Here is a 16103-nt window from a genome sequence, read left to right on the forward strand (position 1 = left end):
ATATGAAAGTTCTTCTGAAAATCAACTTGTTTCAAGTATTTGCTAAAATCAGGTTTCATGTTTTGTCAAGTGCAGCCACCTGCCGAATCTGTTCTGTTTCAAGATGGAAATCATCCTCTGCACCCCACCATTTATAAATGACATGCAACTTTCTGTTTCAGTGGTTTCGCACATTACCATCCCACTACTTTTTACTCTACCCTCATTGTCACAGTCATGGTAATTTAAAACACCTATACTACAATTACTGTATCTATATACGTAACTGTTAATATTCCATTTAGCATTCCTTTTTATTTCCTTCTTTAGTGTTCTGTTTTATTGCCTACTTTATTGTTCATATCATAATTTAAACATTTTAAATATCTGTTAATAGATTTCCTGTGTGTGTATTATGTTGGGGGCTACACTTACACTTCATTTTACAAGTTGAAATATTCTCACTGCTCAGACATACTTGTATAGAAAAAGGGAGATGTGCTTCAACTATGGGATTCTCTGGCAAGTGCTAAACCCAAAATCTAGGGAGCCTCTTCCAAAAATATAGCCCTGTTTGCACCAAACACTTTAAGTATTTGGAGCCAACAGTAACCCTTCAGACATGGTACCTAGCCCTAGCGTGTTCACTGCAAACAGTACTCTTAAATGTGGGCGGGGTTGTTGTCACTCCATCCAGCACTCACTGTATTTCCTCCTTTATCAGTCTGCACCTCGTTTATCGTCCACAGAACGAGGTTGCATGCCGACATTTTCAGAGCAAAATAAAACAGGCTGCAGTGAGAGTCTCTCTCCATGGGAAACTTGAAAATAGCAGGTTTGTGCATTTAGTCCTTCTCAGGCAAGCTCAGGGGTTTAGTGTTACCAGTAGAGTAGTGTTTCCACAGGAACAACACTTTGAGACGCTTTTCTCTCCTAGTGAGGATTAGAATATATATAGTTCACATAATCCAGCTGAAATTAATACATATAAACACTTGAAGATCCACTTATTACTAAAAGTGTATGTCATATAAAAACTACAGTGAGGCCAAGTAGTCACACGGTTCTATTGGTACCATCCACAACTTTTCTCATTAGAAATGGGGGGAAAAGCGTACCGAAGTGTACTGTACCATTCGGTGGAGACGGCTTAAGTGAAAAGGTAGCACATCCCAGTATACGGGTTAAATTCTGTAATCTACACAAGGACAGAGAGAATTAACTCTGCCCTTGTGTATATTTCTGAATTGTTTACTTAAAATGCTCTGAAACAGTCTAGTGTCTGTTGTGATTCGAGCCAAATAAACAAGTGAAATGTGAGTCTGTCCTCCATGACTTGGAAATTTGAGATGTGCTACATTTTCAGATTCAGTTCTTAGAATATGTTTCACTTGATTTAAGAAAATAATGTTTGAATGACTTCATGAAAAGGAGATTTCTGTGGTGTGGGGATTATAAAACGTTGTGAACCGGGAAAGCTGAGGTTTATTAGCGAACAGGGTTTTCTCTCAGATGGATCTCCATCTTGCCCAGCTGCTGAGCAACGTGTGGATAATTTGCATCCCTGAGGGGAGCAGTGATTTGCTTCCCTGCTGTGCCGAGTGCGGCTGCTTCATAGGTAATTGTAATGATGGTGATGATAGGTTCTGGCCCCGGTCATGATTCCATACACAGCCATGGCTATGCCACTGTCCCCGAATGATACACCCATTACTGCTGGAGTGAGTCACACACTTCACTGCGCATGTGTACCTGTTCTTGCATACATAAGCGTGTATTATTATTCCTCTGTGTGGTGATCCTGATAGCACACATACTTTTTTCCCCTTCTCAACCCTCCAACCTGAAACAGGCAGTCACTGTGTTTCTTTGGGCAACGTCACTTTGCATAGTTTATAGGCTCGTCGCAGGCCTCTTCCTTAAGCCTAGGGGGCCGTGTTACACAAAGTTGGTGTGACACTACAGACTCTATTCCTACTAATGGACAGAGGCAGGCACATACTGTCTCCCTCTTTCCCCACACACGCATGCACACACTACTACTGTATCTCCTTCCTTGTTTCGCTCATCTGAATCTTTGATCTGATTGAGCAGTGGTTGGAAATCTGCATTTGCACGCAATCCCAGATAAGGTCCAGCTAGCCAGAGGTCCCTGTAAAGGACTGGGAGGTTGTCTCGTGAAAGCTCAGAAGACGCACATGGAGAAACAGATGCAGGGAAAAGATAGGACGGGAGTTAAGCAGAGATAGTAGTTTCTACAGTTCCATCTTTTACATTGTTAATTAAGTAGGTTCAGACTTTTTTTTGGTGATGATTGTTACATTAGCCCTCAGTTTTGGGTGTTTCTATACAAGAGGGAGCTTTTTTTGAGGCCCTTTTTGAGGTTAAAATAACTACAAATAAATGTAAGTAAAGCTGAGCTCCTCCTTTGTTTCTGTTTTTCTAATGTTAAAGGGATAGTGCACCCAAAATTGAAAATTCAGCCATTATCTACTCACCCATATGCCGAGGGAGGCTCAGGTGAAGTTTTAGAGTCCTCACAACACTTGCGGAGATCCCAGGGGAGAGGAGGTAGCAACACAACTCCACCTAATGGAGGCTGACGGCACCCCAGATTCAAACGTCCAAAAACACATAATTGAAACCACAGAATATCTCCATACTGCTCGTCCGTAGTGATCCAAGTGTCCTGAAGCCCCGACATAAAAAAGTTGTTTGGAAAAATGTAATTTGAACTCTGTTTTTTGCCTCATTGTAGCCTGTAGTTCTAATTGCCTCTCTGTGCACTGTGCTCACGTGTGCGCGCTTGCGGCAGGCAGTTCAAATGACGTTTTTCCAAACAACTTTTTATGTCGGGGCTTCAGGACACTTGGATCACTACGGACAAGCAGTATGGAGATATTTTGTGGTTTCAATTATGTGTTTTTGGACGTTTGAATCTGGGGCGCCGTAAGCCTCCATTAGGTGGAGTTGTGTTGCTACCTCCTCTCCTCTTGGGTCTCCGCAAGTGAATTTTCATTTTTGGGTGCACTATCCCTTTAAGGTCATACTGTCTCATATATTGCATGTTTTGGTTTTGCTAGCTTATTTTTTTGGATGCATGAAATTCAAAAACCATTTACATTAATCTCCCACTATAACAGCCTCCACTTCACTCCACTCTTCTTGGAGGACTTTCCACAAGATTTTGATACTTGGCTCCCATTGAGTCACAAGAGCATTCATGTGGTCCAGCACTGATTCGGTGATGAGGCCTGGCTCACAGTTGGCACTACAATTCATCCCGAAGGTGTTGGGTTGGTGAGTCTGCTCAGGCCAGGCCAGTTCTTCCACACCAGCCAGGGAAAACAATTTTTCGATGGACCAAGCTTTGTGCATGGAGGCATTGTTGGGTTGAAACAAGACTGTCGGCAAAAAGTTGGAATCACACTTCCAGTATTTAGGGAGTGTTAGAAAGCAGGCTGCAATTTATGTCCACCAAAAATGCAGATTTTTGCCACTAAAAGGCTCAGAGGGAACTTACAGAAAGCACTCCCACAGAGATAGACCTTTTGGTTAAAGGCTAATACCCCTTTTTAACCAAAAACAGCCCCGAAATCACCATAGCCAATTTCACCAGACTCCATTCAAATAAACAGTAATTGCAGTGTATGTAGAGCCAGCATATTTTTACATCTAACTGGTTGAATTAAGGGTTTACTTTAAGCAAACCACAGTTGGTGATTATTGGAACGATGGAAAAACAAACGAAGACAGTTTTTAAAATTTTATTTAGTTTCAGTCGACATTTAATGACACATGTTTATGATGATAAATTAGTGTTTATTTAAATGGAGTCTGGTAGGTTTGGCATCAGGGAGTTGGTTTCTGATTTAGCAAAAAAGATCTTACTCTTTAATAAAGAGGTCACGCTCAAGTACTCCTTGTGTCAGGCTGCAGCTTCTACAGTTCAAGGTTTTACCCGGAGTCCATGTCAGCAAATCTGAACTATTTGAAATATATCCAAACATTATGGACCAATATGACAGACTCCATGCCTCTTATTGTAACTTGAGTCAGATGTTCTTCCTCTGACCCGGACTACATAAATTCTGGACTGACTTTTCTAAAGGTTTATGGAGTCCAGATAAAAATGTATTCATCTGAACAACTCCAAATTAACTTCCACACAGTCAGAAATACTAGCCTTTGCTTCCCTTTTGATGAGACTTTGCATTTTACTTTTGTGGAAATCTCTTAAGCCCCCATCTATATTGGTGTGGCTTAAATATGTGATTTCTTAAATTTGAGAAACTATGTTTAACAGTGAAAGGCTCCTCTGATAAGTTTACTCAGAAATTGAGTTCTTTTGTAAACTACTTTAAATGCTTTTACTTTAATCTACTTTAATTTTATACATTTTATACTTTAAATTACTTTGAATTTATACTTTAATTTTATAATTTTTTTAATAAATTTTGTACCCCCCCCCCCCCCTTTATTTTTGTTCATTTTAATATAATATATTTATTTATATTAAATTTAGATTTTTTTTAATTAATTAATTAATTTGTCTTTAATTTATTATTTACTATTCTTTAATTTGATTTTAATTATTCTATCTATCTACCTTTCCTTCTTTCCCAAACTTACTTTGGGGTTTATTTACAACCAGACAAGACTACACATTTCATTGGGGAGTCTTGTTTGGAAAAATACTTAATAACATTTGCTAATTCATCGCTATTTTATTTATTTTTTCTCACAGATCTTTAAAAAGAGCCCCAATCCAAAGGTACATGCATAGTGTACCTGTGTATTGGATTTTAACCTTCTTCCTGTGACAGAAATATCTAGCACTTCCCTCCTATTCATAAACAAATTTGCCGATGACATACAGTTCATTGTTAATATTTGTCTCTAGCGACATTCTCGAAAATGCAACCCAGGGTTATTTTAAGAAAACAGTTCATTAGATTTGCAGATTCTGTGCGTCACAGGCTTCGACTCTCTTCATGTGATTGACATGTATACCTGCCTCATTATGAGCCACTGCGGTGTCTTGTCTCTCTGTGGCGATAAGCAACATAGACCGGGGGATTTGGACTCGCACAGGATGGCTCTCATCAGACATCTTGGCGATTTTCTGGAGGACCTGGCTTGGCATAATTAATTTGGTTATCTATGCTTGTAAGTCCCTGTGACCTTTACAACAATGAGCTTGTTTCTTTTTTTTCTCAGGTTGGTGCAAAAGATGAAAAGGGGTTTTTTTTTTCCGTCTTCTGTTTGTCATTGAACTGAATGCCAAGCTGAAAATGTCACTGGTTTATCTCGACTACTTCTCCATTCTTAAACAGCCAGAACCTGGCTGAATGGAAAAGTGTGCTCGGGAAGTTCCATAAACTAAATGGCCATCTAAGCACCCTCTTGTTGATATCCTCATTTGCAACATTTCCCAGCTCATTTCCGGAGTAATCTGGCACCCTGATATCCTTGCAGTGCCTAATCATGGCTGCACTATGAGTCTCTTTATTGGAGGTCTTTGCTCCATGTTCTCCTCCATTTGCTGTGTGCTGGATATGTTGAGTGGAGGTGAGGGGGTCCCAATGCCATGTGTCAGAGAATATTAGCTGGCTCCACAGCCTGTCACTTCTGGTTTGCTTGGAGATTGGCTTGGCTCGAAGGACTCCACGAGGGTGGGGGGTGAAGGCCCAGGGCACAGTTACTCAAAATTGCATTTTCTGTGAAATAACATGCACGACAGAGTCCTCATTATGAAAGAGGCCAGCGCAGCAGGGTGATATCACTGGCACTGGAAAGAATACAAACAAGCAAGTTTTTACTGCAACAGCAAACTCTCCAACCCAAAGGAAAACTGTCTCCAACAACACAAACTGTACTCGCACCTGTTAGTGAGCCTTTTTTTTTTTTAATTTTGGACTTCAGTAGGTTTTGTAATGACATAAGGGAAAACTTGTCAGTTGGCTCTACTAGGAGAAAAAAACATGTCAGTTTTTATTTGCAAGTTAATGCTTCAAACATTAAGGTTCAGTGTGGAATTTCTGACCTGTAGTAAAGCTATGGAGTAGTTTTTTTTATGACTGAGTCTTTGTTTAGTTGTCTAGTGCAAGTGCACAAAACCAGCAAAGGCAGAGACAAAGAAGGGTGCAAGCCAGTGGCGGCTGCTGGTCTTTCAAACACGGGAAGCTCACTTTAAGTTTACGTCATAAAATCTGTCATATTGTAGCGAGGCAGTAACTTATAAAAGGAACATTTAATTGAAGCTGTTTTTCAACCACGCTGTCTCATAGGAATGCTTGGAGGCTCCGAGTCCACCGTGCCGACATGAGAATGTATGCCAGGGAGGTTCATTCATTCATTCATTCATCTTCTAACCGCTTCATCCTCATGAGGGTCGCGGGGGGGCTGGAGCCTATCCCAGCTAACATCAGGCGAGAGGCGGGGTACACCCTGGACAGGTCACCAGACTATCGCAGGGCTGACACACATAGAGACAGACAACTACTCACGCTCACATTCACACCTACGGAGAGTTATCAATTAACCTAATCCCCAATCTGCATGTCTTTGGACTGTGGGAGGAAGCCGGAGTGCCCGGAGAGAACCCACGCTGACACGGGGAGAACATGCAAACTCCGCACAGAAGGGCTCCCGCACCCGGGATCGAACCGGCAACCCTCTTGCTGTGAGGCGACAGTGCTAACCACCACACCACCGTGCCGCCCGCCAGGGAGGTTGCGTTTGAAAACTGGTGATGAACAGCTGACATTTGAACATCATAGTCATGATGTTAAACGCATCCTAGCGCACGTTTAATGCAATGTAAATTCTTATTTTAATGTAAATTCAATAGTGCATATTTGACCATTTCTTCTATGAAATTTTAGGGGAGGTTCAGCCTCCCTTGTTGTCTCAGAGCAGTCACCCCTGGTGCAAGCGAGTAAACATGGATGTAAAAAACAATACAAGATATAAAACACATTAAAAGATCGTCTTTGCAAATTTGAGGAAGGAATAAAGGTGTGCCATATAATCTTGTTCACAAGAATTCCGTTATATATAATTTTTAATATCATATGAAAAATTCAGATATTAGCGATATTTTGATTTGTTGACATATTGATGTCATACTGTTACCCATGGCAACAACAAGCATGGCTGAAGGTTAAATTATTACAGACTCCGCGGTGGTTCCAAAAAGAGGAGCAGCTTCAGCAGTGTGGAATAAACTGTGGCGTCCTGAATGTTTTATGAACAGCCCCGGACTCTTTTAGTGAGTTACTGCTCAGAGGAAACTCGTTCAGCGGCTCCTCTGGCAGCAGCACAGTGTCTCTATCTCTCCTCTCTCACCGTGCGCACACAGGAGTCGGTGTCCTCAAGTGATTTTGTCGTAAACCCACGTGCAGCTCGACAAAAATCTCCATATATGTGAATGTGCGATAGTTGTGGTATCATAACAGCCTGTCACAGGTTACAGCGTGATGATTAGAGGAGAAATGGCAGAGCTTAAAGGTCCAGGTGGGAAAAAAACAACTCAATCATTTCGGATTTGACTAAAAGGAGAGAGATGAGAGATCATTGTTTAGTTTTACTGAATATTTGAAGGCAAACTGTAAAACTATATCACTTATTTAGTTGCAATACTGTTTTCTTAAATTACTAATAATTTTTATAAATCTAATTTGTCATATTGTCAAGAATATCGTTATCGCAAAAATACCCTGAAATATCGTGATATTATTTTAGGGCCATATCGCTCTCCCCTAGGAAGGAATGCATTCAGCACTTTCATTAGATCTCAAAGATGAACACAATACGTTTTGATGAGTGACAGTTAATATAAGCATAACTTGTTTGTTTGCAAGAAACTCCCCAGGGTGCATTTCATGGGCCCATCCTGCTGGCTGGAATTTGTCTTTGTTGTTTCCTTGAGCTTGTAATCCTGCCCCATCATTAAGAAATCTCACCTGAATTATCTTTACATTTTTAGTAATTAGAGGAAAATCGACATCTGCTCAAATGCATAAGAAGACGTGATGAACACAGAAACCACATCAAACCAGGCAGCATTTGCATCAGTAATACTCCGCTCTTGCACATGTTGTACCTTTGGAATCTCACTGCGATTGTTTGGCTTTGTTACTGTTTGAATATTCTGCATGAGGTGTTTAGACTAATGATGTGAAGCTCTTCAAGGTTGCTGTGGTTGTTTTGGAAAAGGCTGACATGTAGCTTCATTAGCTTGGACTGCCCAAAATAATATTTGCAGTTTAATTAAGATACTGAATCCTGAAGTTACACTATTATCCTTGCAGTAGGGTGTTTTAGATTGCACAGATTCCAGCAGAGATACAAAGAGAAAACAGGAAATGATGACTCATTACTTCTCGCTGCGACGCGTTCAGATGTGGTGTCATGTAAGGAGTGTGCTTATCACCGTGTCACAGACTAATTACGGATGACTGGGCCGAGAGAGGATGCATGCTGCAGTGTGCTCGTGTGTCGTCAGCCCTTTTGTTCCACCGCCTGTCTCAGTGAAGAGGTCCAAGCCTCTGACTAGCCTCTCAAGTCTCAGACGAAAGGCTGTTATTAAATGTGTATGATATCATTTGTTTTCACGCAACATGGCGTCTAAAGATCCAGTTCTGATTTGACTAGTTGTGAGTGATGCAGTGACCTTGGGTGTGATGCCACTCATCTTTTGTGTGAAGTACAAAATAATAGATTATTTTCTGTACATGCAGCATTTTACTCCTCCCCTCTCCGAGGCTGAACACTCAACTAATCCATTTAGAAATACAGTGGTACTTCACTGACCTCTTTGCATGTCAGACATGTCAACATCCATTGAATTCCCTCAGAAGAAATAGGTGCTATTATAATATTTTATCCTTTTAAATCTCATGAATTAAAGTCTTTAAGAACCCTTCTACCAAAATGAATAAAAAATAACCAGCTTTAACATTTGAGAACACTTGTCCTGCACTAAATGTAAATTAGTGGCCTAGCTGTTACATTTTTTTCTGATAAAACAAACAGCAAGAGAGAGATTCAAGTGGATTATCATGCTTTTGAATTAATACCTTACATCTGTTTTTGCCATTTTTGGACAGGAGAACACCACACTGAGCTGAAAACACATTCCTTTGACATATACCGCTATATTAAGCTCTTACAGCAAACATTTTACAGACAATAGCCTATTTATTTACACATTCGGCTGACGTGACAACATTAATTTAGAGTTTAATGTAAATCTAATATTATCTGTCCTTTTAGCTCTCCTTTTTCCACCGTCACCTTACACCAACATCAGGCTCTTTAGCAGTTGCTAACGTCGTATTGGCTTCCACTTGGTGCTAAACAGGGAGTCTAACGTTGGTTTATCAGAGCTTGTTTGATGAATTATTGATAAGAAGCCGCTTACAAAACTCTGCTAATTCAGTGCCAAATACATTTCCTTTCCCTCTGGAGTCTTGAAAATAAAAGTCCCCCGTTATTTTGTAATGTGAAAACTTGTATTGTGAAGCAGCAAAATAAGGAAATGTTAAGTTTTCGAGCAGCAACTTCACACAACTTCTACTACGGCTGATAGCAAACATGAAACAGTAAAATAAAGCAGATATCTAAAGTAAAAACAGGACGCAGGAGAGAAACTAAACTCAAAACCACAGAGATTCAGTTAGAAGCTACAGATGTACTGAGAGCTGAACACAGAGAGACTTTAAAAAGCTCCTTTCTCTCTGGTCTCCTGCAGACAGAGGTGAGTAGAGTCTCGAAACACACACGGCTTGTTTGAGGGGGGAAGCATGGTCATCGGAGGTTGGCTGCGGCTGGCAAGATGTCACCTCTTCCTGGTTGAGTGGGTGGCCTGGATTTTGGACCTACTCCTGAGAAGGTCCATCTCTGGCGCGGCTTGATGTGGCATGGTGCGTCTAAACTGATGATGGAAACACAAATCGGCTGACTTTACTCGGCATGGCCAAGAGTGGCAATGGAAAAAGGGTATATTAGACTAGTATAGGGCTGCAACTAACAGTTACTTTCATTGTCGATTAATCTGTTGATTTTTTTTTCTTGATTAGTCTATGAGTTGTTTGGTCTATAGATTATCAGGAAATGGTGAAAAATGTCAAGCAGTGTTTCCTAAAGCTCAAGATGGCGTCCTCAAATGTCTTGTTATGTCCACACCCAAAAGATATTCGGTTTACTGTCATGGAGGATTAAAGAAACCAGAAAGCATTCACACTTTAAAAGCTTAGATCAAAAATGTTTGACCTTTAAAAAATTGTATAGTTGATTATCAAATCAGTTGGTGAATAATTTTAATAGTGGGCAACTAATCGATTAATCATTGCAGCTCTTGACTCTTGCTGCCATTCCACGCTGCATAGTTGAAGGAGGAATGTGGGACAAGATAAGTGCAGATAAAAGTGTGAAGAATTGAGAAATTGATGCCTAAAAGAAGTAGCACATCAGCCGTCCGGCAATATTTTGGATACAGGAGAGACGACATGGCACAAGCACAGGTACTGTGCAAATAAAGACCTGAGTATTCTTTAATATCTGTTTATTTATCGCACGTGTCATGCAGTCCTCCCTGTAAAACCAAAACTGCTACCATCGAGAGGCTAAAGAAGCCTCCTTATTACAGCATCGTGGTGCTGGCTGTCTGGTCAGACATGAGTTTGTTGCGAGCGGAAACTTCAAAGAAAGCGAGCCCTCAGGCAGTGGAGAAAGAGCTGTTCGCTCCAGGCACTCAGTGATACACATGAAAAGACTCATCCACACACACTAAAGAATGGCCTTCTTTTTAAACTCGACCAGATGAGCAAACAAATCACTCTTTGAATTATTTTCATTCACTCAGCTCTTGCCATTGCTCCGAGAAAAACATCATCACGGTCCCTTTGTGAGTGTTTTGCATGAAGGCCGCACTGATCAATATAAATGAGCATTCAAACAAACTCCATAAGATCAAGCCTTCACACACTGTACAACAAGTCCCTTTAAAGAAAGGCTGAACTTCTCTAACCTCAGTAAATAGCTGCTTCACCTTCCTTTAGTTCCCTTTAATATATTCACTCATAAATATTTCAGTAATCTTTTATACTCATGGCTGCCAGTAATATCTCTCAACACTTAAACTCTTGAACTGCTACAGTGATTCCCACATTCACACTAGAAGCTTGAGGCCGATGCATTTCTGTCCTGATAACGTATTAAATGACGAGCATCTCTGGAACGTGTCCTTGGATCCTCGCTATGCTGCACAGTCCGCCTGCTTTCTTTTAATTGATCAAGACCACCATTAATCTCAATCACTTTGTCATCCTGGAGGGGCGGGAGCTGAGGGGAGCTGTCTCCCTGAGTGTGGATCAAGTCTTAATCAGGGGCTTGTTAGCCCAGGGCCAGTTTAACCAGGGTAGGAGCCTCACTGCAGGGGGGCTGTAGTCACAACACTGCCTGAGCTCCAGTGAAGCTCCAGGGATCATCAGTGGTGGATCTCTGCGGAGCTGAGGATGATCAACCGATGGGGTCTGACAGAAACGCTGCTTTCAAGAGGAAGACTGTGATTCAGTGTTCAAAGTCACACCTCTGGCTAAACATGACACTTAACACTATAATTGAGATTCATAAGTTGTCATATTGTGTTGTGGGAGCAGCGAAGTCAAGACTCAATCATTTGAAAATCTATTTATTACATATGGCATTTCAAGTAACACAGTCAGAAAAGATGTACATCAGTTAGACGGCAATTTCAGCTAATAATTGTTAACAGAAAAGTGGATTTTGAAAACACAATTTTCAAGACAGCTCCTATAATTTAGCAGTTTATTTTGTCACATATTTTTGTATTTTGATTTTCTGTAGGGCTGCAACCAATCATTGTTTGAATCATCAGTCAATCTGCTGATTATTTACTTATAATAATTGTTTACTCTATATAAGGTTTTAAAACATTTGAAAAAAGAACATTGTAATGTCATGGTTTTGACCAAGCAATCGTCCATAATCATATAAGACACAGAAAAGCAGGCAGTTATAAGATTTGACAAGCTGGAACCAGTAGATTTTTGTTAGAAAACATGATTAAAATCATTTATCAAAAGAGTTTCTGATTTATTTTCTTTCTTTGGGTTTATACATCAGTCAGTGAATCGTCTGATCTTTGCAGCCCTAATTCTGTGCATCATTAGCACCTTATTTGTATTTTCTCTCAGGCTGTTTTCTTTAAATCAAATCAAGTTTATTTATAAGGCACATTTAAAAACAACTGCAGTCGACCAAAGTGCTGTACAGATTAAAAGAACTAGTCCATACTCAGAGTGCACAGTTGCCCACGTACAGTTTCATACAGGTCAGGAAATTGCAGATTAAATAGTCAACTGAACCCATTAAGAAGAGCAATGTATTCAGACTGAGTTTGTGTGAATTTGATAGTACGATTGCTTTATTGAAAGTACAGTAGTACCATTGCCAATAGTGGGATAGTTAGTGGGCTAAAACTGTACATTAGTAGTTGAGGTAGCACGTTGAAAGGCAGATAGTTAAAGTGTTTATATGTTGTATTGACTTAAAAGTGGGGCGCACTGGTAGTTCACATGGGAAAGGTGTGGCTAGACCTTGTTACAGCGGTGGGGGTTGGAATCCGGCCTTCATTCAGTGCTGCATGTCTTCCTCACTCTCTCTCTCCCATCCTTCCTGTCATGCTTCACTGTCCTGTCAAATATAGGCCGAAATTGCCCAAGATATTGGTCCCTAGATTATGTTCACCCAGTTTCATGCAGATCGCTCAAACTTCCTAGGAAGAGATCGATTTGAAGTGTTTTTCAAACAATTCAAAATGGCGGAAAATCTATATAACCGGAAGTTGTGGGTTCGTGAGTCAAATGTGTTCCTCATGAGGAGAGGCATCTCTGTGCAAAGTTTCATGTCTCTACGACATACGGGGCATGAGATATGCCCATTCAAAATTTGCAATTTCAATCGGTTGCTATAGCGCCCCCCTTTGGCCATTTGATGTAATATTGCTTCATTCGCATTCTATGTACACACATATAAAATAGAATAACACTGATAAGAACAATTGCATACATAAAAAAGATTATAAAATACTAAATATTAGAACCACTACAAACAACCAAAGGCCATTTAAAACATGTATGTTTTAAGATTTGTCTTAAAGTGTACATGGAGAGGGAGCATTTGAAGGTTATTCCAGCGTTTTGGAACAGCTACCACAAACGCACGATCTCCCTTACCCACAGGCCTCGATCATGGGACAGTTAAAAGACATTGTTCTGAGGTCGGGAGTTGAAGTAGGCGCAGAGAAGTTCAGCACTATACTGGGGTGCCAGCCCATGTGTGGCTTTAGAAACAAATAAAACCTTAAAATCAATCCTGTATTTGATAGGTAGCCAGTATAGAGATGCTTGCACTGCTGTCTCTTCTGTCCTCTTCTCCTTCACTTTCTTTTGATGGAACAGGACCTTGTTCATATAAAATTATGCATAATTAAGGGCATGGCTGCTTTCCGCAGGTTATCCATGAGGCGTCATTACAGTCTGTGAGCCAGATCAGTTCCACACTCATGTCCAAATATGGTCACTTCTAGATAGCAATGGCCAAAATGCCATACTTCATACTTCAAGACAAGAGTCCACAAACCAATGGGTGAGGTCACAGTGCCTACATCCATTGTTTTATGCAGTCTGTTAAAAACATATGGGTACTTGTAAGTGAAAATATGTCATGACATAGTGAGCCATATGTATATGAAACTTAAAATTAAGCACATGAAATGTAGATGAAGTGGAAAGAGCAGGATTTAATGTGATGTTTTATTTCCTCTGCTCCGTCATACAAACTTTCTCTGCGCGGCCTGTTTGCAGTGCTGCTCTTGTCTGCATCACAGATCTATCAAAGGCTTGATGAGACTTCAGGGTGCCAGCTCTCTGCACCGCCTCACGCCGCTCAAGATTCAGATTAAGAGACCGGAGTGCCAACTCTACCAGGGGGTTTAGCTCTATACCAGCCGTGCCAATGCCCTACTTTGACTCAGTGAGCGAGCGAGAGGAATGTGTGCCACGTGCAGTGGCATCCTCTAGGCAGGATGACTTTGAACTCCCTCCCAGCTGAACCCACAGATCTGTGTCAGGGTCCCATTATAATATCTAATGAACACAGCTCTCATATCCTCGCTGCTCGAAATTAAGAGATTTTTTTCTTCCACACACGCTGATAAGAGGAACTCTGCAAAACAGCTGATATAAAGCAGCGTCTTTCATTAGTGCTCTGTGATTACAGCTTATTGGCAAGAGGACGCCGCCCCTCCAAATATTGCCCTGGGATCAAAATCCAGTCATTACTTATTCATGGTATTCACGTATTTTCCTAATCATACTGCATTTATTCAAAAATTCATTTCTCTGCCCCCTATAGAGCCAAATGACTCTCAGGCTGACCTCTCAAATTGTGTTATTAATCTTGAAAATTAATGTGCGGTACATCGCCGAAAGGCACTAACCAGTTCACAGCTAATTGTGGACTCAAACAGCAGTCTTCTTTGTCTCCTTGTTTTTACAAAGATATGATATATTTCCAACCTTTTAAAAAGAGTCTCATTAGTCCTTATTAAGCCTCATTTTTAGATTTTTTTTTTAACCATACACAAGGCTGAACAGGTTTATGAGCCCATGTGTCATCAAATATTCCCGCACTCGCAGAGAACAAGCAGAGAATATCTGAATCAAAATCTCCGCTGAAGATTTCTCTCAACAGACATCAGCGTTTCATCGTCTGGAGCTGGAATATTTCTAAGATGTGTTGAGTCGCAGAGGGCCTTTGGGGAGTGAGTGTGCTTAAGAACTTAAAATAGAAATGTAATCAGCAAGCCAGAGACGGTGCATGTCCTTGTCTTTTCAATACTTGTGATTGAAAGACAATCGTCTTTACTCAGTTTGCTCCTACAGCTTTCTTTACTCATGTCTTTGGTGAAATGGAGAGGTATGCTTTAATTATACACAGCAAGGTGTGTGTGGATCATGTCCATTTCGCTGTCCAGTCTCCTGTAAGGTACAAACATAATGAGTGTGACCAAAATGTGTGAACAGACCTGGCAGAAGGAGCCATGGTCATACTTAAATCTACAGATATTTGTAGTGTTTCCTCTCCTCGTCCGATGAAGGAGGACAAGCTGTGACGGTGTTTTAGATTAACATTTGTTATTGTTGTGTCCCTCACCAGGTTGTTGATCTATGGTCAGTACTGCAGCCACATGGAGAACGCCCAGAAGACACTGGATGAGCTAATAGCAACGCGAGAGGATGTCAAGATCAAAGTAGAGGTAATAACCTTTATTCTAAACAGATGACAACCCACTGATTTAGTGCATCTTCATTAAAATAATTATTCAAGCTTCTCAAATGTGATGATTTGATGTTTTTCTTTGTCATATATGATAGGTAATTGAATTTTTTTAAGCTTTTGAATATGAATAAAACAAGAAATTTCAGGATAGTTTAGTCGATTAATCAACTAAAAAAAAGAGACAGAATAATTGATAGTGAGAATAATTACAGCCCCTGTTGTTGTTGTGTAGATGTGCTTATCTGGTTTCTATATTGCATTAATATCACATTCAATATTACAACTAAGGGTGGGCGATATGGCCCTAAAATAATGAGTATTTTTGCGATAACGATATTCTTGATATGACAAATTTGTAAGACATATATATATATATATATATATATAGATATATTATTAATTTAAGAAAATATAATTGCAACAATTAAGCGATATAGTTTTAAAGTTTGCCTTCAAATATTCAGTAAAAACTAAACAAAAGTTTATGTTTGTGAACATCAACAGTAACTCACAGTGAGATTCAGATTCTGTATACAATATTAATAGTTCAACTAAATAAAATCTACCACAAATTATACATTTAAACAGCTGCCACATACAAAAAATGTCCCCTGGGATCTAGACTTTGATGGATCACACACACAGTATTTAATGAAGACTCAACCTAGGAGAATCACAGCTCAACATACAGAGTGTAACACTGTGAATGCTGTCCAGAGATTCGGAGGGTGTCCTTGCCCAGTTTTTGCATT

The 16103-nt window shown here is 40.2% G+C and overlaps 1 protein-coding gene across 1 annotated transcript in view; it reads left to right on the forward strand.

Moving 5' to 3' along the window:
• The window catches only part of LOC126395590 (guanine nucleotide exchange factor VAV2-like), a 256273-nt gene that overhangs the window by 219405 nt on the left and 20765 nt on the right, over positions 1-16103 (forward strand). The window contains exon 9 of the mRNA XM_050053176.1: positions 15229-15328. Within this exon, the coding sequence (XP_049909133.1) occupies positions 15229-15328 (100 nt within the window). The remainder of the gene's footprint in view (positions 1-15228; positions 15329-16103) is intronic.

The sequence above is a fragment of the Epinephelus moara genome, chromosome 9, assembly GCF_006386435.1.
Source record: "Epinephelus moara isolate mb chromosome 9, YSFRI_EMoa_1.0, whole genome shotgun sequence".
In the NCBI taxonomy this organism is placed as follows: domain Eukaryota; kingdom Metazoa; phylum Chordata; class Actinopteri; order Perciformes; family Serranidae; genus Epinephelus; species Epinephelus moara.